This window comes from Falco naumanni, chromosome 1 (genome assembly GCF_017639655.2).
Source record: "Falco naumanni isolate bFalNau1 chromosome 1, bFalNau1.pat, whole genome shotgun sequence".
Classification (NCBI taxonomy): Eukaryota; Metazoa; Chordata; class Aves; order Falconiformes; family Falconidae; genus Falco; species Falco naumanni.
Window position 1 is genome coordinate 103,538,372 of NC_054054.1, and position 23,182 is coordinate 103,561,553.

The 23,182-nt window shown below is 42.6% G+C and overlaps 1 protein-coding gene across 7 annotated transcripts in view; it reads right to left on the reverse strand.

Annotated features, from left to right (window-relative positions):
* Positions 1 to 23,182, reverse strand: part of GTF2I (general transcription factor IIi) — a 78,378-nt gene that overhangs the window by 15,143 nt on the left and 40,053 nt on the right. For all 7 annotated transcript variants that reach the window (XR_005830710.1, XM_040613421.1, XM_040613415.1 and 4 more), the window contains 13 exons: positions 22,987 to 23,049; positions 21,213 to 21,314; positions 16,441 to 16,506; positions 12,863 to 13,046; positions 11,019 to 11,077; positions 7,075 to 7,146; positions 6,199 to 6,382; positions 5,753 to 5,832; positions 3,142 to 3,213; positions 2,499 to 2,682; positions 1,947 to 2,005; positions 1,191 to 1,274; positions 664 to 759 (listed from right to left, as the gene is read on the reverse strand). Coding sequence is in view for 6 of the 7 variants with exons in the window: in XM_040613421.1 (XP_040469355.1) it covers positions 664 to 759; positions 1,191 to 1,274; positions 1,947 to 2,005; positions 2,499 to 2,682; positions 3,142 to 3,213; positions 5,753 to 5,832; positions 6,199 to 6,382; positions 7,075 to 7,146; positions 11,019 to 11,077; positions 12,863 to 13,046; positions 16,441 to 16,506; positions 21,213 to 21,314; positions 22,987 to 23,049 (1,305 nt within the window). In the remaining variant the exon portion in view is untranslated. The remainder of the gene's footprint in view (positions 1 to 663; positions 760 to 1,190; positions 1,275 to 1,946; positions 2,006 to 2,498; positions 2,683 to 3,141; positions 3,214 to 5,752; positions 5,833 to 6,198; positions 6,383 to 7,074; positions 7,147 to 11,018; positions 11,078 to 12,862; positions 13,047 to 16,440; positions 16,507 to 21,212; positions 21,315 to 22,986; positions 23,050 to 23,182) is intronic.

The following is a 23,182-nucleotide window of genomic DNA, read 5'->3' on the forward strand; positions in this document are numbered from 1 at the left end:
AAGCAAATAAACTCTGAAGGTCGGGGTGCTAAAAGAACAGTTTCATGAGACTGGGGGAACTGCTTACAGTCACCCTGAACACAGCCACCTGGCTTCCAGTCCTCCCTGGCTTCTCCTTCACTGATATTTTTCCAGAGCTGGGGACATCCATAAGGGTGATCTTGCAAAATCAGCTCAGATAGGTCACGGCTTATTGGTTTGTTAAATCCTTCCTAGTTCCTACGGGCCACCTGGGTGTCTCTGCACAGTGGTGCTCAACATTTCACGTTTGTGGAGCGCTTCTTAAGCTTCTGCACCATGACAGATCTGGACTGGGTTGATGCACGCTGGGGGTGCTGTGCACCAACAGGTCCCTCAGGGGTCTGCAGCACCGTGAAACAACAGAGCAGCAAAAGCCTGAAGGGACTGAGTTTGAACCCAGGTTAGTGAGACCCAATGGACCTGTGCTGCACTTGTGCAGCCACCTCTATACATCAGCCAGGATTTCTCCGACATAGATTATTCTACATGATGAAGAACTGAACATGCACGAAAACAAGAACTTCTGTCATCCACTAACTGTAGAATAAAACATGAATTCCAGATCTCTCTGTTATGTCATCACCAGAAATTTCAACACCAACATTAACAGAAAGCATGTGCGTGAATTCCCACAACATTTACCGAATGAAAACTCTCTTCCTCGTGGCTTGAAGCTCATATTGGACCCATTGGTTTGAGAATTAGTTCGAACATCTGTTGTTTGTGGTTTATTTGGACCTGTAGGAAGACATCATATATATACCTGCAGCGAGCGGAAGCAAGCATCATAGAAAAAGAACAACACATCAAACTTGAACAGTAGAGAAAGCTTCACTTCTGAATTACAAGTGGAATAAAAAAAAACCTTAAGAAGTTCCTCTAGCGTAGTATTTTAAGCATATTTTAAGCCAGTCCTCTGCTCAGGACCACACCAGATCCCATATCTCTGTTTGGAATAACATGCCCAAGCAGGCTGTCAGACGCCAACATAGAAAAATGAAAAATCAGCCTGTTTCTATATTAAAGCATATCTGGACCCCTGAAACAAAACTGAGTTCGCTACATGAGGTGCATGTGTAAGTTAATTATGGACTGTGAACACAGGGAACAGAAAGCATGAGAAGAATAGAAGAACATTAGAAGAGTATTTAATGATATTTCTTCCATACCTTCGTCGACAGTAACTTCAATCTCTGGGACCTTTGAATTGCCTGCAGGACTTCGTGACCTTTTTGAACTCTTTGGACTCATTGCTGGAAGTGAACATAATACAAGGTGTAACAGGCAAACCCTCTGTAACGTATATCCTGCACAGCTAATGAAAAAGCAGCTGTATTCTGAAAATCCTGGCAGACTGAGGGATCACTTGTGTCTGTACAAGTACACAAAATCTGAACAACATGGTGATGCTCAGCCTTAAAAAGCAGGCATCACACCCAAATTTTCACTCCACTAATTCAGAACACAAGGCTTTGTTGTTTCCAAGTGTGAGGGACAGCTTTGGTACCGCTTATTATCTAAATAATACCTAAATCTAAATAATACCGCTAAATATCTAAATATCAAAATTATTGACTTCTGAAATGTTTATAGACAACTTGAAAGATTTTCTTTTTTATTCTTTTCTTACAAAACTTCATTGTTATAGCTGTAAACTGAAGTACGTAAGTTAAATATGGTTTGGGCCATTAAAAGCAAAATAAAAATGGTCAAAAATGGGGTAAATTCAATTTCCTGTATTAGAACAGCCTAAAGTAAAAAGTAAATAAATTTACGTTTTGAGTAACTTTTTCAAATAATAGCAGATTTAGAGGCTACTATGCTAGATCAGTTTAAATAATGCCTTTTGTTTGCAAACCCCTACTTTTCAACCACAGTTGAACCAATTATGAATTGATGGCAGCAAATAACACTTAATTGTTTACCTTTAGTGTTTATTTTACTAGCCAGCCCTGGAGGCAAATAGGAAGTGACAAGCTCAGGCCTAGAAGTCGAACAGAACACAACCAGTTACACACGCCAGACAAACAACACAGCAAAAATGTTACCGATTTCTCGGAATTCGGCTGAGTTCCAATTTACGTACTATCAGCTTTCTATAATCAAGTTCTCCTAGAAGCATGGGTGACTCCCCATGGACAATAAACACAACAAAAGTTAGAAAATGTAAAGCTACGTTTTCTACTCCGTAATTTTTCTTCTGGGATTAATTCAAGCATAAAAATAGAGAAAAAGAAGGAAAAAAGCTGCCAGTTAACAAGGTTATTTCCCCCCCTAGATCCTTGATGCATGAAACACAATTTATACATCTCTGCAAGTTTAATAAGGAAGGTTTATCCTTTTACAAGATAAAACACACGTGTAAAACGTTCTTTCTGTTTCATGGAAACAGAATTTAGTTAGCATTTCAAGTCGCTGGGAAGAAACTCAAATTAACTTCAAAATCAAGAGTAAAAATAACTGAATTACAAACATACTTTTTAACAACAAATTTGATTTTGCCACTCTCACGGATAATTCTTTCAAGGCGTGGAATTCCAAACCATGTGGGACTCCGGAACGGGATTCCTTCTGGCAAGCCTTCGACGTACAGGTACTCTGGGTTTGATTCAAATACAGGATAGGGAACTTTCACTGCCTCTGAAAGCCCCAGAGCTTGGGCTGAAAATAAAGATTTAATGATAGTTTACACACTCAAATGGGTGGTATTTTACCTCAAGTGATTTTAAGAAGCTTGGCTGACAGAAGCTCTGCTACTCAGATTTAATAAAAAACTCCCAAGAGATATACTTAAATAGATTTTCTATTATTTTCTGTAGAATAACTGCAAATGGTCCATCTGGTTACAGATAACATGGAAGCCTGCAGTGCCGAGTATTTTGTTCTGAGAATTTTTTCCTTTGAAAAGCTTTTTGTGCACATATCATCACCTCTTGCCACACAACTAGAAAAACCACGGCCTAGGATGTTATAAAGTCATTTATGGCAGTTATGGGCAAGAGTCAGTAAAAAGTAGGTAAGAGGAGTCAGGACTTCTGTATCTGCCCTAGTACATTTCTGACATTTAAACAAGCCCAGTAAAATTTAAAACTCCTTTTACAGATGACTTTTTAAACTCACCGAACTTCATATTAAAGATCTCTTCCACTTGCTTCCTTAGCTTTGTGATCCTGATGTTCCAGTCTTCTTTCACTGAAAACCAGGAATGGATACACGTCAGAGCATTACCCAGTTCTACACAAGGGGCACTCAAACGCATTTCTTTCCATGCCAGAACTTGTAAACTATCAACACAATCACGTAAGGACACACAATGAGTAATGATTATTAATGGCAGCTTAAATGACACACGCAATTCCCTCTACATAATGGAAAATCTGCTTCAACGGAGTTACAAATATCAAACATCAGCCCAAGTGGGACAACTTGTTCTTCAGAGCCTTTAGACACAGGAAGAAATCATTCTAGTGGCTCTTAAAAAGATGGAATTAATTAATCATAGCGCATAAGAATAACACTGTTTAGAAAAGAAGATGAGGATTCAAAGAGTGCTTTGCTAAACATCTCCATTAGCATTAAAAAAAATCATCTTCAGTCCTGTTCTCTATTGTAAATAAGTGCCAATTATAGGAGCACTAGCCAGAGCAGACAAATTGTAGTTTACGTAGTGAAGAAAGGACACTAGCAGTGATAAAACCCACTTCTTTTCTAAGGAACAGCATCATAATTCATTATTTTTCATCATAACCCACAAATAACAATTAACTGCTACCAAGCTAAAACCATTCAGAGCTGTGGAAAGCAGGCATGAAGGACGCGATACAGAATTTTTTTGTTTCTGAATCATATTTTTGACTAAGAGACTACCTGACCTTGTTTATTTCTAGCTTCTTATATTTTCAAGGCAAAAGATGTGTTAGCACCTTTTTTGCAATCTGGCCTACCGATTTGAGAGATTTCACAGCCATTGAACACCTGCATGTATGTTTATACCTAATTCATTTATATACCATTATATATACAATATACCAAATTCTGCATTGCAGTCTTACTGCCAAAGGAACTCAATTGACTAATTTACTTAAAAAAAAAATTAAAATGTTTAGAGTTTTAGAATGGTTTGGGTTGGAAGGGTCCTTGAAGATCACTTTGTTCCAACCCCCCACCACGGGCAGGGACACCCCCCACCAGCCCAGGCTGCTCCCAGCCCCGTCCAGTCTGGCCTTGGGCACTGCCAGGGATCTGGGCATCTCATCATCCTCACAGTGAAGAATTTCTTCCCAAGAGCTGATGTAAATCTCCCCTCTTCCAGCTGAAAGCCATTCCCCCTTGTGCTATTGCTACATGCCCTTGCAAGAACCCTGCTCCAGCTTCCCTGCTGGCCCCTTAGGGTACTGGGAGCTGCAATAAGGGCTTCCCGGAGCTGTCTCTTCCCCAGTGCTCCCAGCATGTCTCCATAGCAGAGGGGCTTCAACCCTCTGAGCATCCCCGTGGCCTCCTCCGGACCCTCTCTCACGTTCCCTGCCCTCCGTGTGCCAGCGCTGGGCTCAGTGCTGCCAGGGGGGCTGCCCACAGCCCAGCCCACATGCTGCTCGCAGGCTGTCTATTGGTGTTTACTTTGCAACAGAATAATATTTTGCTTTAAAAAAGGCCTAACATTCTTTAGCAACATAAAGTTTGCAGCCGCAGTGAGAACCCCTGCTGGGTTTGCCAGTGTGACACCAAACCCTGCACCCGGCAGGTGATGCAGGCACTGGTAACACCGGGCTCACCTACAAGTCGGTGAAAAATCTGGTGGAAGTCAATAGGGCAAAAAAAGAAATGTTATTCCCAACATTCAGACAGGCTGAGTGTTAAGAATCATGACCACTGTGTGTCGGTTCTTTCCCAAGGAGGGTTTTCTCAGCTGTCTTTTTACTGCTGTCACTGGCACCCGCTGTTATTACTGCATTGTCAAACTGCCAGTTATATTGTCAAATTTGACGACGGTCAGGGTTTTGGCAACAAAACAAAGAAAAAAAACAAAAAAACCTGATGCTGCCTTTTCCTTCTGCTCACACTGAACACTGTCTTTTCTACTGAGCTACCCTCTTGCTGAATAGGAGCCTTTTCCTAAAATCCAAACAAAATCCACAGTATGTGGTGATAAGATGACTACTGATTACATGATTATTAAATCATATTCCTTCCTTTTTTTTTTTTCCTGCAGCGAGCTCAAATCTCCTACAGCTGCAGTTTGTTTATCCAGCGAGATGCGTGCGGGGAAATACCCCAGCAGCGCTGGATCTCACTGGATCAAGCAGATCCACACCCCTAGAAAAACCTAATGAGATCTGCACGATGTGCTTCTGCAGTGAGAAAGTGCCGGCACAGTCCAACCCAGACCACTCACAAATAAAACTCAATCTGATTCTTCTCCTGGGTTAAAGGCACTTCACACTTCCAAGAAGCCAGGACAATTCCTGGCCAGCAGAAACCTGATGTGAGCCCAGAGGTGCTGCGAAGGGTGCCAGGGCTCCAGGGCGCTGCTCCGGACCAGGGGAGCAGCTCCAGCTCGGAGCAGGACCCGTTGCAGTCATCCAAAGCCAGCTGCACTGCACCAGCAAGCTGCCCGCCTTCCCAACCATCAGTTAATTCTTTTCACATCAGCACACCCATGCAGCACCGTTACTTCTCGGAAAAGGTTGCACTGACCCACGTGTGTTTCCCCACCAAACCCTTCCATTCCCACCTGGACATGGCGATGTCCTACTTGGGGTCTTCGACATGGGATGAATAACTTCGGTTGAAGTGAGCGTTAGCAGCTCTGGCCTGCAACCAAAAAACAAATCATCTGCCCCATCTTTGACACAAATTACATACTGCTGCCTATCATGACACGCAGCGCAAATTTTGGGGTTTTCTGTTGCGTATTTCACACCACAAAGGTGCCTTGGAAGACTTGTCTGGATTGCAAATACCCACTTCATAATGCAGAATATTTAATCTATTTAATATTTCATCTTCAATATTTATATTTATTATAACATATTTAACTATTTAATATTTAAGCGACGTAAGTAGAGGCTGAATGCTTCGCGACTTAACAAAACCAAGTGCTTGCTTACACCAAGGGTGATCGTTTGGCCTCTTTCTTAAAAAACTGAACAGGTTTACGCATTAAAACAAACAACTTACCTTTTGATCACAAATTTTATCCTGTTGCTCACTTGAATTATTTTTTCCAGGCGAGGGATTCCATACCAGGAGGGACTCCTGAAGGGGATGTTCTCTGGCAGCCCTTCAACGTACAGGTCAGTAGGGTGGGCTTCGAATTTCTGGTATGGAACAGCTTTCGGCTCCGTGCTCCCCAAGGCTTCGGCTGTTGGAACAAAATACACCCAGTGACGGGGCAGTAGGGCCATCAAACTGAATTAAAAACCAGCCAAGCTAACAGTTCTTCAGGCTGTTGTCATTGTCACCCCAGTGCCTGGGACAACGCAAGGTACCTACAGCCAGCAGGGTCCAAGTCTCAGCACATCAAACCCGTAACGACCGACCCTGCTGCACCATGCTGCTGCTGCTGAAGACCAATAGGTTCCTCGCTGGGGCATCATACGGAGGTTTTATCCAAGTTTTTCATCTATTTTTTATAGATCTGTATTTATCTATCTCATGGTGCAATTTTCTTCTAGCTCTTAAGCAGCTGATTCTTTTTTTACATCTGAGAGAACATAAAAATGTCCTAATACTAATTTTAATGATACTGCAATGGATATAAATAAAGAAACAGTTGTTTTATTCACCATCAAAGGAAAAAAAAATCCAAATAGGAAGGAACTGAGAGCAATTAGAAGAGCTGCACATAAAAGACATATATATTTAACTATGAACTTGCCTTGCTGTATAAACAGTAGACTAATACACTTTTTTTCACTCAGCTGCCAGGATGTTAAATATTTTAAAAAGCTGATCAAAGGTCTCATTCGTGTAGATGTTCAAAAGGAACAGTGAAAACAACTTTCAAGAAATACAGAGCCATAAAAGAAAAGAAAACAATAATAGTGTTCTCACCAAACTTTTTACAGAAGAGTTGATCTACCATCTTTCTCAGTTTGGTGATCCTGGCATACCACTCCTCTTTCACTGTATTTGAGCACGACACAGAACAAAAACAACATTCCCTAATTATTTTGGTTATATTTTCAGTCATTCAGTTTATAGCATGCATAACCATCCTGCATTCTCAGGTAACCCAGAAAATACTATGTGGAAGAAGTATGGCTTCAACTCAGAACTACAAAAACTAATTATAAAAAAATGACAAAATATTAAAACAGTATAAAAATTCCATTGAACCAGTGACATCACTCTTGCTACAAAATACACACAGTGCGTTGGCATGAGGAACTGCAAAGCTTCCATCATCCGCCTCCAATCTGTAGATCCCATTTGCAGATACGATTGGGTTTTTGCCAGCTTCCTTTTCTAAAAAAATTATCCTGATACTCAGTGCAGAATTTGGTATGCAGATGGGATGAACACTTGCCTTCAAGGAATTTTTACTAAGCACTGACAACCCCAAAGCAAGCTTTTACAATGGGTGCACACAGCAGTTTGCTCCTTGCTGTATATTCACGCTGAACTTCCAGCATCCGTTTCTCCCAGTTTGTGGGCAATACTTTTTAAACGGAGATGAATAACTGCACCCAGTGACTCTAGGGATTTTGTCATTCTTGAGATGACAAGCAGCTTAGTTCCAACTCTCCAAAATGCTTCCTGGACACCACCTAAGGCATCAGTTAAGTTGTCATTTAGATACAGAACCTAACACATGGCAGCTATGCAGATTGGCATATCCTGGTCAATAAACTAGATTAAACACAGTTTTTCCATCATTTTATCACTTGAGCATCTTTGTTTATTGGCTGATAGCCACGCAGCTTTGGAGTTCACGAGACACAGTTTTGCACCTGAGAATGGCCATGAGCCTGGGTTCTGCTCCTCTGGCACAGCAGCAGAGCACAACGGCAATGTTAGTGCCGTCACCTGTGGCAGTGGGAATGGTGACAGCTTTTGGTTTTGTTTGCCCATGTGTGCTCATCATTTGGGACTGCAACCGGTACCCCCTGCTCCCAACCCCAGGTGACACAGTGAGCATAACTAATGCCAGTTTGCAAGGCAAGCAGCCATTCCCTGAGACTGAGCGGGTCACGTATCCGTCCCCTTCCCCTCATCCTCAGGTCCCATGGACCAAGCAAACCAAACAGATTGAAATTTCTTCTTTCCCTCTCTACCAGCCTCAAGGTTTCTGTGCACCAGGCCAACTGCTCCCTTCCTCATCGGCCTGGAAGGTCCCAGGCACCTGGCCAGCCCGGTGGTGGGGATGTCCCCAGCACGGAGCTGGGAAGCATAACAGCACGCAGAGCATCATCCCGAAAATCAAGCAGTTCCAAGTCCTACAGGGGAGCTCAGACCAAAGCTGCTGGCGGCCACGGAGACCTGTGGCCCCTTCGTGGCCAGGGACACCTCCACCATCGTCTGCTTCCTCCAAGGGTTGAGCGACTCTTCTTCTTTTATATAGTTTTTGAGTCTAGATTGTGATTGTTGTACTGATACAAGATCTGACCCGATCTGCAGAGGGTCCAGGTGATTAGAAACCGTATGTTAAGTTGTATTATGAATTCTGTATTACACTACTCACAGATTGTGCTGTCTTGATTCTGCTTGTATAAATCCTGTGCCATTCCAATCATGAATTCTATGCTATACTAATTGTAATATATATGCTATACTAATTGTAATATCCTGTTATAAAAAATAAAACTTTAATTGTAACTGTGATTTACTGCAATGGTTGTTCTGCAAGGATCCCTAAAAGAACCTGTCGGTCCCCTCAGTGACAGGTGACAGGGGTCAAGGGGCATAGAGAAATCACTTTTTTCTTCTGAATGTCTTTGTGACCATCAAGTGGAAGCTCATCAGTCAAACAAGATCCTGGAGAGCTGCGATGCTGGGGGTTTAGACAGCATACAAGAAGCACCCTCTGCTCTGGGCTGGACCATCCTCACTGGCACCTGCTCACACTCCTCCTCCCCTTTCCTGAGCCAAACCATCACTCCATCACTTTGTCTTGGAGCCAATATCAGCCACCTCAGGGCTTCAGGGCTGAGGCTATTTCATAAACCTTCCTGACCAGCCTGTTTCCCATAGGAATGCGAATGCAAACCATCTTTCTTCCAGCAGCCCAAATACAGCCCCCACCCCCACCCCACGCCTCCCTGCTGGGGGGGACAAGCCGGCAGGGCGAGGGACAGAGCAGGACGCTGGACATGGAGCCGCAGGGAGCCCAGAGCAGAGGCTGGTGCTCCATCGCTCTCCTTCCCGAGATGGCAGCAGAGGAGACTGGGAGCTACTGGGAAAGGGGGAATCCAAGCAGCGAGAAAAGCAAACCGCGGGAAAGGAGGCTCAGACAGCTGCTGCCTTCTGAGCTGTGTCCCCAAGATACTATCAACGGCTTCCACAGACGGTCTCTCCTCTCCAAAATAACGCAGAGGGCACACAGGAATATAGGATCAATACCAGTGAGTGAGACAAGCAACATAAAGTGACTGTTCATAACACTGCCATAAAAATGGGTTACCACTAGTCTTCTCAGCTGCAGGGGTTTTACGGGGTATGTAATGTATCTGCTTTGTCTTCATAATCAGTATAGCCATATTCAATACAACAAAAAACAACAGAGAAAAGGGACTAATTAAAAAACCCACATAAAAGTACAGTTAAGTTTAATACTCAGTCGTTAGCCTACCTACTATTTTTGTAGTCAGATTTGGTGCTCGAAGGAACAGCAGATTATTAAGACTCAAGGCACGAGGTTAACTGATACTGCAGGAAAAATTTAATTCCTGCACATGTGTTAAAGTGACGTCCTTATGACATAATTTCTCAGCTTAATTTAGATCCTTAACATTCACTGTAAGTACAGTCTTTGACACACTTTTTACAGCAGAAGACTATGAGTATATAATACAACACAATGGTGCTGCAGTAGTGCAGATACTACCATTTATATGCTTGTGTCTCTGTCTGAACTAAGAATTTCTCTGGAATTACGTAAAATTCACAGTTGAACCAGGCTCAGGTTGCCAGTTAGAAATTTTGGGGCTGGGAGCAATTTGTTTGTGTTGGTTCAGGCATACAAGCTTTCAACACTTTGCTTAATTGGACAATTAAAAAACCACCCTGAAGTCCAAGAGACAGTAGAATGCAACTCAAGAGAAAAACAAGCCCAGGAAAGTAATTTACCCCCTAATGCCCATACAAAGGCACAACTCTTTCGAAACTTGATTTTTTTTCCATGCTAAACTTTTTTTCTCCCGAATTGAGGGGACAGAAGTTCATGGGCGCAACTGTAATAAAAGACTATTCTTGCAGTTTTGTTTTCACATGGTCATTTTTGTTACTTTCGGATGGGTGCTCAATGGAGCCAAAACCTGTAAGAGCACGAATCTACTGAGAAACATTCCTGGTGGCAAAAGCAGTGAGGACACAGTCTTTGCACTGCGGTGTGAAAATGAAGTCACATCATCCCAGCAAATGAGATTTCGACAACAACAAATGTCACTATAACCAGTATGGTCCATTACTGCATTTCAGTTCATCTAATTTTGGCAAATCGCATAAGCAAACAATTATTCCACGTTACAGCCAGTTCCCTACCCAGTAAACTCCATGAACTATGGGAACTGCTGCCTTTTCTCTGTATCCCTACAGACTAAAACCTCGCTCATTGTTTTTTCCTTCTGGCTAGCTGAAGCAGATCAGTTGGCAGCGTTAAGTCACGCTGGCTGGGCCAAGCCAGTGGAAAATCGCTGTCACTTTGCAGCTACAGGACATTCAGAACAAGAGGAATCATTTGCAATGTGTTCTTAGGACAAGCACATGGCAACTGCTGGTAAAACTGATGGATAGGAAATCACGCCGTGCTTGCACAACTCACACGTTCAAAGACCTACCTCCTGCAACCGGCTTGTCCAACGGTCCGTCTTCTTGTGTCGAATTCAAAAGCTCGTGCCTAAAAGATTTAAGATAATGTTCTTCAACAGTGATGTATACTTTGATAAACCAGATGTTGCAGCCTACACTTACAGCCGAAGGATCAGCAGGAAAAAAAAACCAACCTGAAACCAAACCATAACAGGGGACATCACAATCCCCAACTTTAAATTCCAATTAGCACCAAAGTACTGTAAGAGCTGGTTGGAACCCTACTGACAAAAACATTTTTCATACCCGATACTCATATCTGCCTGAGCCATAACATTCCATGGAAACACACAGATTACGTTAAAAGTATCTCTGAGGTGTAAAACACACTTCACCAGAAACAAAGATGCATATAAAAAAAAAATAACCTTTAAAAATTCAAATCTTAAAACAGGCATTTCTATTTCCCAAATACATCTTGTTTTATCCATATCAGAACAACAACAACAAAAGTAATTTTAAATTCTGACATTTCTCATAGAGCTGAACTGCTTTTTGAGCTGCTGCGGTTGCCGCACATTACCAAACCGATGAACAGCGTAAATTAATTACTGTTAACAGCTAAGACAAATTTGACAAGAGCAGGTGTCAGTATTGCATAAATATTAAAATCTACGTATAGTGCTTGATTTTAAGTGAGAGAGAAGGTAGATCTACACTTCTTCCTCTTTTCTGGTTAGCTGCAAGCCTTAGGATGACAGGGATGAACATAAACTTCTCAAATTTAAGCAGCACCCGCACAGACAGCAGCACGCACAGAGGCACGGGCTGTCACCACCACCACGCTGAGCCTGACCACTGCAACCAACAGGCTCCTCTCCGCTTGGCAAACCCTTGGATTAGACCCTCCGTCACTGAACAAAAGGAAAACGTCAGTTGTTACCCACAGAAGCTCCATTTAAACTGTCAATGCCCATCTGCGGCGTGAAGCATCGCGCCCATCTGACGCCAAGCACCCAACCATCCAAGGGAAATACCCACCCACCACCACAGCGCTGGATCCCAAAGTGCCCTGCAGCTCCCAGAGCCAGTGCTCAGCACCCACCGGCGCAGGCACCTCTCCCCGTGCACCCCGCGTTCAGGATCGGTCCCCTCCAGCCCCACCTGCCTCTGCAGAAAGTGATGCGGGGTGGTCCTAGGAAAGATGTCAAACAAGAAAGGAGAGAAAGAGAACGGAGGGAGCCCAGGACATCTCACGCCTTTAAAGGCAGATGTAATAGATAATAGACATAATAGATAAAAGGTAACAGATAGCAGGCTAGCTACGGCAGGCAATGGAGCCCTCAAGGAACTTCTATCTACATCCAAGGTCTCCCGTCATGTTCACTACCTGATCTACCTCCAGACACACCAAGGACATGCAACCAACTACATCACATGAACCAGTAGCTATTTTGGGCTCAAGCCTGCCCCGGGAGATGCTACATAAAGATATGGCCATAGACACCTTGGTACGGCATTCCAGCGAGAAAAAAAAATAAAAGCCCAAGCTGAAATTGAGGCCAGGATGCTCAGAAATATCCCCAAGTCAATGGCTTTCAACATGTATTACAACCAATTAAATTAAAACAGTACAAAGAGATGTGCCCAGGACAAGATGTCCACGCCATCGAAGAGATCTGTTCAGAAGGTGCTCTGGTGATCTGATAAGCTGAATTTATCAGAGCGAACATCAAATCCACATTACTTGTTAGTAAGGCAAAAGAACACATCAGTAGAAATCGATTTGGAAGTTCTTGAAGACAAAATGAAGCAGAGCAGAGCCAGCAGAGAACGATGAGCAACAGACGAACAAAAATGCAGAATTCCTTACTTTTTAATCACAAACCGGATCCGCTCTTTTGCTAGAAGTATCCTCTCAAGCCGGGGAATGCCGTAGGTGGATGGGCGCCTGAAGGGAATTCCTTCTGGGAGCCCTTCCACATATAAGTCCTCCACATGTGACTGGAAGAGTGGGTACGGGATAGACACTGGCCCTTTTGCTTTTATAGCTTGAGCTTTAAGAAAGAAGGAGAATAGAAACATCAGACTACCTTGTAGCTCTACTCAAGTTATCTGTTTGATGCCCCTCTGAATACATTAAAACGAACAGACGGGCAATACTGCCCTCAGCACATTTCAACATGCAAGCAAATACAAATTCATATTTGTAGGGGTTTGGTTTTGTTTTATAGCAAAATCACTCCACATCACAGTCAACAAGCTGCAGAGCTGCATACATACACAGATGCTCCTCTTTGCCCTTTACTCTGCAAACATTTAGTAACAGAGACCGCACATGTAACAGTGAAGTTTCACAGTATTTTGATTTTGTTTAACAGCACATTGTGAAAGCTGAAATTATCTAGACTTGATGATAAACCAAGCATGTTTCAGTTCATTAGCTCTGATTATTATTATTTGTTACTACTACTGGGTGTAGAAGTGTCATTAATGCCTTGGAGGTGGGGCACACATCCCTTCTTTGGAGCGAACTCCTAAACTTCAGCGTATTTTACAAATCCAAGGAACCGTGGATGAAATAAACAATACACTTCCAACACTCCTGAGAAAAGCATAGCCCAACTGATGAAATCTGGGAAGCAAATGAAAAGCAAGGAACAGATTCACCCACAGCTGGGAAATAACCAGAAGTATTTTTTTTTAAGTCCAGAGGATGGCAATCATAGCAATACAGCTACCAGGCTGGCAGACCCTGCGGAACGTGAGGATGTGCAAATACCAAGAGGGCTCGTTTCTTTGTAAGAAACGAAACTACGTTAATTTTGTGGCCCATGCAACAAGAATTCTCTGTTACCGTCTGACTGGTCTGCAAACACTTTGGTACATCCTGTTGTTTTGCTGTGGAAATTCGATGCAAAAGCTATTTGAGGAGAGAAAGGCCAAGTTGAGGGCAAATTCCTGCGTTTCTGAACACAAAATTACTCAGGGTGCCTTTTCAAGCAACTTAAAGGCGAAAATGGCCCGTGGTTCAGACATCGGTGTATACAAACCGCTCCCGCTAACTCACAAGTTCTTAAAAGCAATAAAACAATTTTGGGTTAAAGGCGTTTGGGTAACACGCTCTTTCTCCCACTTGAAAGCAGAACAGTTCTAGGTACGTTTATCACAAAACAAGAAAGCTTTTAAAATACCCTGTGTTTCTTAGCCTTATATTCTGATGAGACCTGAGTATGAAAATCTTGGAAAACTGTGAGAAGAGCTGTGTTTCTACTCGACTTGGCTTCCACTGCCAAATGTAAGATAGCCAAAACTGGAGACATGGAACAGATACGCAGAGAGATGGACAGGAACTTGGAGATGACTCTTCAGCAAACAGACTAAAGACAGGAGCTGCAGAACCACCACCAAAAGGGATGATGTGCCTCACACCAGTCCTTCGTTAAAGTAGATTTTTATTGCAGTCATATGCCTCTTCCAAGAAACTAAAAATCATTATTCTCAGCCCTCGAGGCTGCTGTGACAAGTCGTGAAAAGCATTAACAAACCCAGCAGGCAAGGCTCAGATGGCAAGGAGTGGTTTTGAACCAGTCAGCCACAGGACAAAAAAATAAATAATCAAGAACATCACTAAAGCCTAGGTCAAGACGCGGCATTATGAACAGCTTCAGAGGGACAAAAGAAGAAAAAAAAGAAGAAAAAAAAGAAGAAAAAAAAGAAGAAAAAAGAAGAAAAGAAAAAAGGAAGAAAAAAAGAAGGAAAAAAGAAGGAAAAAAGAAGGAAAAAAGAAAAGAAAAGAAGAGGAAAGAAGAGGAAAGAAGAAAGAAAAATAAGAACATAGAAGAAAAAAGAAGAAAAAAGAAAAAAGAAAAAAGAAGAAAAAAGAAAAAAGAAGAAAAAGAAGGAAAAAAGAAGGAAAAAAGAAGGAAAAGAGAAAAGAAGAGAAAAGAAGAGAAAAGAAAAGAAGAAGAAAGAAAATGAAGAAAAAAGAAGAAAAAAGAAAAAAGAAGAAAAAAGAAGAAAAGAAGAAAAGAAAAGAAGAAGAAAAGAAGAAAAAAAGAAGAAAAAAAAGAAGAAAAAAAAGTGTTTAAAGAAGTAACTAACAACAGGTAAGTTTTTACAAGTGAGAGTCTCTACTTGTCTTAAATCAGCGAATGTTTTGGCAGATACTCTTCCGACAGCCTAAGAACACGACCAGCATCACCGCCCGCAGCAAGGCTTCTTACACTGGGAACCCTACACGTTTTTGCATAGAAATCCTATAGAACATAGGTTTCCTTTTTATAAATTTGTATTTGTGAGCCATTCCCTTGTATTTACAGAAAAAAGTAATCCCATTTTCTTTACAAATGAACACAAAAATAACTATTTTTTCAGACAGTTGTAAAGTATGACCGCAACCGACCCTGGGCAACACTTCGGAGCTGCAGAAGGCAGCCAATTCCAGGATCGTTCTGGGCATCTTGGACTTCCAGAACTGATAATGGTAACTGATAACGTGGCAAATAGGAAACCACATGCTCATATGGACAGAAAGAACTGGAACCTGATACGGAATTGGTTTGTGCCTCAATAAAGTGCTGTCACCCACAGGGAAAAAGGGGATAATTTCATACAATGTGGTCGGCTATGTAAAGTCAGGAATAGCTCCATACGCAACAGATTTTTTGGCTGGCTGCGTGTAAACACCAAAACCAAAATTAAAGCAGTTCCCCAAGAACGATGCCCCTTTCTAGAGCGGTTAAGATCCTGCAAACCACACCCTGAGCTCTATTTACTTGGCGTGAATTGCTTTGAGTGGGCTGTTTCACGTCAGATGACAGTCACAGCCAACACATGTAATAACCCTGAATCACACGCTTCCACTTGGTAGGGCAGAGCAGCGCCACCATTTATTTTGAAATTCTTGCTGATGCTGTTTCAGTCTGTGGACACAAAATATGTCTAGATGCAGCATCTGGAGACAAATGCCAAAGTCTGCCACGTGAGCTGCTTTTTCTCTCCAAGAACCATTAACATGTAATTCTTGCCTCACTGCAAAATCAATCATCATCAGAAAAGAACAATCCAAGAGTGGTAACTTCTCCCCAGAGCCATTTTAAAGGTTTATTTCACTTAAGGACTCGGTGTAATTACAGAAGAAAGGCCAACGCTCTCCAATGTGGGTGCCCAAGACACGAGCACGCTGGAGCTCCAGGAAACTGAGCACGACTGAAAAAAACAACAGAATCAACTTTTGCACTTGGGCGCCAAACACAGGCGCTCAATACTGAAATCACTCTGCTCATCAAAAAAACCTACTTTTCCCAGTTTTAAGCCTTCTAATAATATGCCACCCTTCGGCGCGGTCAGCAGCGGTGTGCTCCTGAGCCAACAACAAGCTGCATGCCAGAGGGCTGTGACTTCCAGTGTCAAAGGACTAGAGGCGATCATCTGGAGTGGAACACATACCGTATTTTTTTTCAAACAGCTCTTCAACTTGCTTTCTCAAGTCTGTAATTCGCGCATTCCATTTCTCTGCAAAGAAAAGAGGAGGACACATCAGGCTACAGACCGAAAACACGCCGTGTGATTTTACTGCTTGCTTGCACACAGGTGCCCGTGGAGTACGGTACAGGCTATACCTTCACATGTATGGACACATTCAGGAAGAAAAAGGACAGAACAAAAGCTTTAAGACTACCTCCAAAACTTGTGCATATATTAAATCACGTTTTGGGGGAAAAAAAAAATAATAAAAGCAAATCCAAACATAAATGAGGCCAAAGTAACTTCCCAAACTGGTTTCTCTTTGACGGCTCGGTCAGCAGCTCTCGCTGGCATCAGGGTAAAGTCAGTTTGCAGCTGCTGTTGGTAGTTATCTAAAGCTGGGTGCTGAAAAGCTTAATTAGTGAAGCCTGATAAAGCTTACAGCAAGTACATGAAGTTGTTTTGGTGCAAATCTGTACAACTATCTGGGTCAGGAGGTACCGCGCCATCCTCTACCTTAATCCAGCATTTCTCCAAGTCCTGATGTTGCAAAACATGCCCATAAATCCTCTTTCTGAAAGAAGATACAGGCTGCAAGACAGAAGTTATCCAAATCCAATCGTGTGTTCCATGGAAAGCTGGATTAAATGGCAGAATTTTAACATCTCATTTTCTGCCTGTGACAGAGACTGGATGTTTTCACAGCTTTTCGTCCTGTCTCAATGCTCTTAAATGCCACAATCCTTTTGTAGATGGTACCAGATGCTGGCTGGCCTTTTAAGAACAAGTTAATAAGCAAGTGTACTTACACCTTATTTCTAACACCAAAGACTTGAATCTAGTAACGACAGAAGTCAAAAAATGAGGCCATTCAAGCTATTACACTTCCAGTTGTCAAAAAAATCTTGTATCAGACAAGACAGAGGACTGAGTTTTGAGTCCGTATCGAAAGGGGTTTAAATATTCATTCTCAGACCAACGTACACAACTTTGGTGGCCATGTTTAAGCTTTTACTTTTTAAAATATAATTTCATGGATATCAATAGGACAGCACGCTTCAGATGTGGGCAAGAATAAGACCTGGTTTAAGGGGGAAAGAGTGTTTTTGCATGCTGCCTCGCACCCACACCTAAACTTTTTATTCTAGTTACCTGGTGTACCACCTACATCAATTAACCTGTTTATATTTTGAAGGAAAACACCCCCTGTGGATAAACATATATAATTGTTTTTGCCACCCTTTTTACCGTTCCCCTGTAATGCACAGCTTCTTAGCTGATAAACACGTCTTGGGCTCAATGTTTTCTATTCCTGTACCCATCAACGTTGTAGTATTTCCCCCTTTACCTGCAGATGCAGAGCCAGATGAAGCTCTTTTCGACTCCAACACAACCACCTACGTGACAGGTAGGTCGTGTTTTGCTGACCTACAGGACACTGCATCAACAGCAGCTTTAGCAGGAAGAATCAGGAAAATACTTCCTGGCCTGAAGTGGAAATGCTGCTTTACTCCACGGAGCTGGGGAGCACACAGGGACGGTGCTGGGACAAGGGTTCCCCAAGGCAGCTGTGTCACCCCAGACTGTCACCCAGAGGAGCTGAGATCCCTTCAGTTCACCCAGCTCTGTGGCAAACGTGGCGAGCGATCTCCCCTAAAACTCAGGCTGGCTTTTGTCAGAGGGAGAGCAGCCAGGAAGAATGTCACGCTACATTATAGAGCAACTGTAAAAAAGCACAGAAATAACAACTCTTCTGAATATTGGTTGTTGCTGCAATTTCAGAAGCTGCTCCCACCCAGCCTGGTCTCCCTCTGCTCATTAGCACGCTCATGAGAGCATTCCTATGTGAGCCACGAAGTTGTCAAGGCTTCTTTTTCTTTAGCTTCTTGCCACCAAGCCCCGCAATCCCTGGCCAAATATTCCATGTGAATCTTTTCAAGCAACTACTTCCATGCCCCCCTCTCCAACGGAAACACTACAGGATTAATAATTGAACACACCGCAATACTGACACGTTTATTTGGAGTGGTGGCTAGACCAGAGCATAGGCATTGAAAAAACATTTTGATCAGCACACTGGGGTTTTTAGCTATTTTTGTATTTGATGAGTACATTGCCAAGTAAGGCAAGAGAAAATAAAAATTCAGAGGAGTTATCAATCAGCATGATTTCCAATTAGATTGCTAGCATTATTAACCTCTTGGATTCAGACCAATTACTGTAAAAACATCCTTTTGTCACACATGTCGTGAAGCTGAAGACCCACCGCAAAGCTAAGCTGATCCTCTGTTTTGTATTATTATTTTTTTTTTTGCAAACACCCTGCAAAGCAGTTTAGTTTTCTTGTAGGCACCAAGGGAAGTGGTAGCTGCCTTCTGTTCCTATACACACACCTTCTGACACATGGGTAACACCACCCCAAATAAATAACAACCCTGAAAACCTTCCCAGCCTGTCCACGGTCTCTTCAGTTTAGCCCATCCCCTGCTCCTTGGGGACGTGTTCCAGGATAATGCCCATGCCAGCAGGGGCAACCTGCACAATGCACACAAAACGTCGCTCAGGTACTAAGCACATTCCTGTTCCCATCAACACACCACACAGTGCTCTGGGGGGAAATAAAAGGAAAAACACATAGCAACTCCAAGGACGCTGCAGGCTGGCAAAACCCGTGTTCAGGGGCATGTCAAAATGGGGAAAAACCATACACACTTCCCATCACTGTCGTAGTGAGACAACAGCTAAGGGACTTTTTTCCACTAAACCGGTATGACACAACTGCAAAACACAGCTTGAAGCTTCTGAGCTTTTGATAAAATCTCTAAGCACGCAAAAAACCACAGAAAGATATTTTTACTGACAATGGCAATTCCTTTCAGCAAAGGTATTCTTAACTTTAAATAGCTGGTTCAGAAATATTTTTGAAATCCAATCTCCCTTCTCCAAAGATTATCCGTTGCTATCAAGCATTTTACCAGACATTTTTCATCCCCCACCCCGGGTACAATTATTTTTTTTTCTTGTTTCCATGAAAACTAAGGGCACAGCACATCCCCCTGTTTCTCAGGCCACCCGCGGTACCTGACCTCTGACTCGGGGCTGATGTACAGTCAGTGTCTCCAACTCACAGCCAACAAACATCTGCATCTCTGTTGTAGAAAACACTGAAAAGTCATCAGATGAGAGGAGGTTTGTCTCTCAAGCACCTCTAGCTCCCTCCCAGCACGTGTGCCTTTGTCATTCTGCAGCGACTCGTGACAGAATTAAACACCTCCTTTCTCCTCTCCAAATATCTAATATTAGATTTCATTAGACAAAGATGCAAAGTCTTCTGTAATGTCCCAACAGCAGCACTGCAACCTACCAACACTTGTTCTTTCTCATGACAGCTTCTCACGTTGATTCTGTGCTTTATGCAGACCTTGTGATGCCGCAGAGAAGCGCCGCTGTCCGCAGGCGAACCCCAGAAGTGACTAGGAGGGACAACAACCTCGACACAACTTAGGAAGCCCAGGTCTAAAGATCTCTGAATAACCTGTGAGCTGCAAAAACTGCACGGCCGGTGGGTAGGAGCAGTTTACTTGAGAACAGCTCAGAGGGAGAATCTACCAAGTCAACTCAGAAGCAACGGCGAGCAGATAAGCTGTGACAAGTCCTTTAACCGGCGTTTCAACATCGAAAGATCAAACTTTTATCATCCACATATTTTATTACCTTTGCTCTCATCAGCCTCACCGCCTGTTCTCCCCAAACACTGCCGGCCTGCCAAGCTTAGATGCTTTTTTCTGCTAAGGGAATACATTCCAGCAAACGCTTCTGCAGTATTAACGGCTCCATCTCCTCCTCTACTAACATTGCCGTTATGTTGGCCTGACCCAACCAAAACGAACTGATGCTACACGTGGAACTGCCTATTAGTATTAGCCATCTTTTGAGAATAGAGCTCGCAACAATGTTTTATTCATTTTCACTGAAATTAGCATGAAATAACATGTTTCACGCAAAACAGATGTCAGGAGAGGTTCTGTGGGGATTTTTCAATTGACCTCAAATCCCAGCATTCCTAATAAACATCTCAAATACTGTGCCAAAGGACATATTCCCGATTATGCAGAACCTCACAGAAATACACAGATTCATGGGCTGTCTGCCCAGAAACCAAACCAAAGCAAGAAATAAAGGAGAGGTATGGGGCTGCGACACATCACATGGATAAAGTATCCTTAACCAGAATAACGACAGTGTGGGGGTGCGTTTCTGCACGGCGAACTCCACAGAAGGTGTGCTAAAAGAACACTGCCAAGAAGACCCCAACCGCTGGTGTGTCCTCAGGGACCAAAGTCATCTGGTTACCTTCCTTCCCACATGTGGCTCCCCTCCGCACATCTTCGTGGGTCGCAGCACGTACGGAGAAAGACCAGCCGGACGGGCTCCTGCCCTCCCGTTTGCTGTAATTCAGCACGCCAGTAAACACAGGCTTTGCTTCTGGCCCAACAAATCGGCTGGCAAAAATCTCGATTTATTTTCATTTTATGAAATCACTTGCAGTGTCTATTTAGACGGTCACTTGGAATAACAAGAAGCAGAGGTAGCTGCTGCTGCTGACGATTAGACTGCTGCAATGCATCCACGGAGAGCCCTGGGCTCTTACATGAATGCTCACACCGGCGTGTCCCACCCCTGCAACGTGAAATTGTGTCGTATCTTTTTACAAAAAAAAGCAGAGACAAAATAATCTTCAATTTTTATCTTACCAAAATTGAACTCTCTCACTTTTCTTCTCCCAGTATTGGTGGCTTCGTTAGATGATTCTGTGTTCTTCGGTCTCTTGTTAGTGGGCAGGTAGTCATCGTCATCTTACAGAAACATAAAAATATCTGGTTTATGTCCAGAGAAACTCATGTGCACCCTTGGAACTGCTTTGAATTTCAAAGCTCTAATGCAAGTATTGAACTTTAAATTATTATTTTTATATATAAATGCATCACATTTTGCAACAAATTACTTATCTGAGTAACTTTAGAAAGCTACTGGCCTGCGTAGGAACAACTTGCATAAAAGAGCCAGCACAAGTTGTAAGATAGCAAAGAGCAAAGCTTCGTCTGTACTTCCTAAGGAAAATAATATTGTGTTCTGAAATGCAACTGGACATCTCATGACCGTAAAATGACAAAAAGAAATCTGTAAATAAACTGTACAGACATAAACTACTATTTTTTTCTCTCATTGGAAATAACCTTCCAGTAACAAGTCTTGAAATCCAGTACCTAAGCTGTATCTTGAAGGGCTCAAAGGCACTAAAACCGGTTTCAAACCCATGTAAAATTGATGGATGAAACTGAAATTCATTTAACAGGCTCGAACACACACAGACAGGGGGGAAACTGCAAACCCCAGTTATTTTTCAGTGAGCTGCTACCTTGCCAGTCACTCCCCAACTTGAAACACTACCTTCCCTACCAGTTAACGAGTTTTTAAGACTATCCAATTACCAATATCTGCAACCTTAGAGAAAAAGTAATGGTTCAAGCAGAAAAATTAAGAAAATTAAAGTTAATTTCACACACAGAATAGCATCTGCCCAGGTCACCAACGGCATTTCCTTATGTAGGAAAAGTAATAGTCCATACTGACATCTCTCACACCTATGCGGTTGCATTATATTCTGTTAAAGGAAAAACTTTTCAGAACATTTTTACTTTTGTGGTAAAGGTTTTGACATGTATACACAGAACTTCTGCTGAGGAAATGTAGGAATTCTTTTACTGCTGGATTATAAAATGGTGAAAGTAATGCCAGAAGTATCAACTTTGTCCTAAAATGCATCACCTAATTTCTAAATCACTGATTTGGTGGTCTTAATCTTACCCATTCCAGAAGCAAGCTTTGCAAAAGCTAATCTCAGAAGTGTTTTAAAGCAGTTACAGGACACATAATTCACAAATAAAAGAAATAAGATGACCTCCAACACACATCCTAGCACAAAACCCACAAGGGTACTGGTTAGTGGCTTTAGTGCTATTCAGATAAGAAAGGGAGGTGCCGAGTTTAGTGGTTTTTATCTCATATTTATCAATATGAAACAAGTAACATGTGTAACTCATAATTTCTGTTATGGTACAATTCTTCCCAGAAGCTAGTGTTATGTAGAAATTTTATGTAACTACAGTGTGCTTGTAAAAGGATGTGCTCTTCAGAACGAATGATGCAAAATCTTTTTAAAACCTAAATTCATGCTATTAAATAAGGAGTATTCTTCATTACCGAGGCTTGAAAAATATGCAAAAGATCTGTCGCACATCATTTCAAAACCAGCCCAGTAAGCCCAACACGCTTCAGTGCACGATGGTGGTATAACATAGACTTCTGGAGTGGGTATGTTTGCCAAGCAGTGCAAGAATCCAAACTGCAGGCAACACTGACACACGATCCTATTTAATCAGTGACAAGTAAGGCAGGCATTGCAAAACATTTTTTTTGGCTGTAAAAACGCCCAATGGACTGAAGTCAATGAACCGGAGAACTGACCTTCGATGGTGACCTCGACCTCCGGATCCTCGCTCGTTTCTGACGGGGCATGCTGGGAGGCATCTGGAGGGGGAAAACCAGGATTGCTGACAAACGCGCACGGAGAAGGTTTTTAACCAAGCACTCCATGACTTTGTCTTTGAACTAACACTTGTCAAAGCAGCCCCCTGCATTCACAGCGTGCAACGAAACCAGA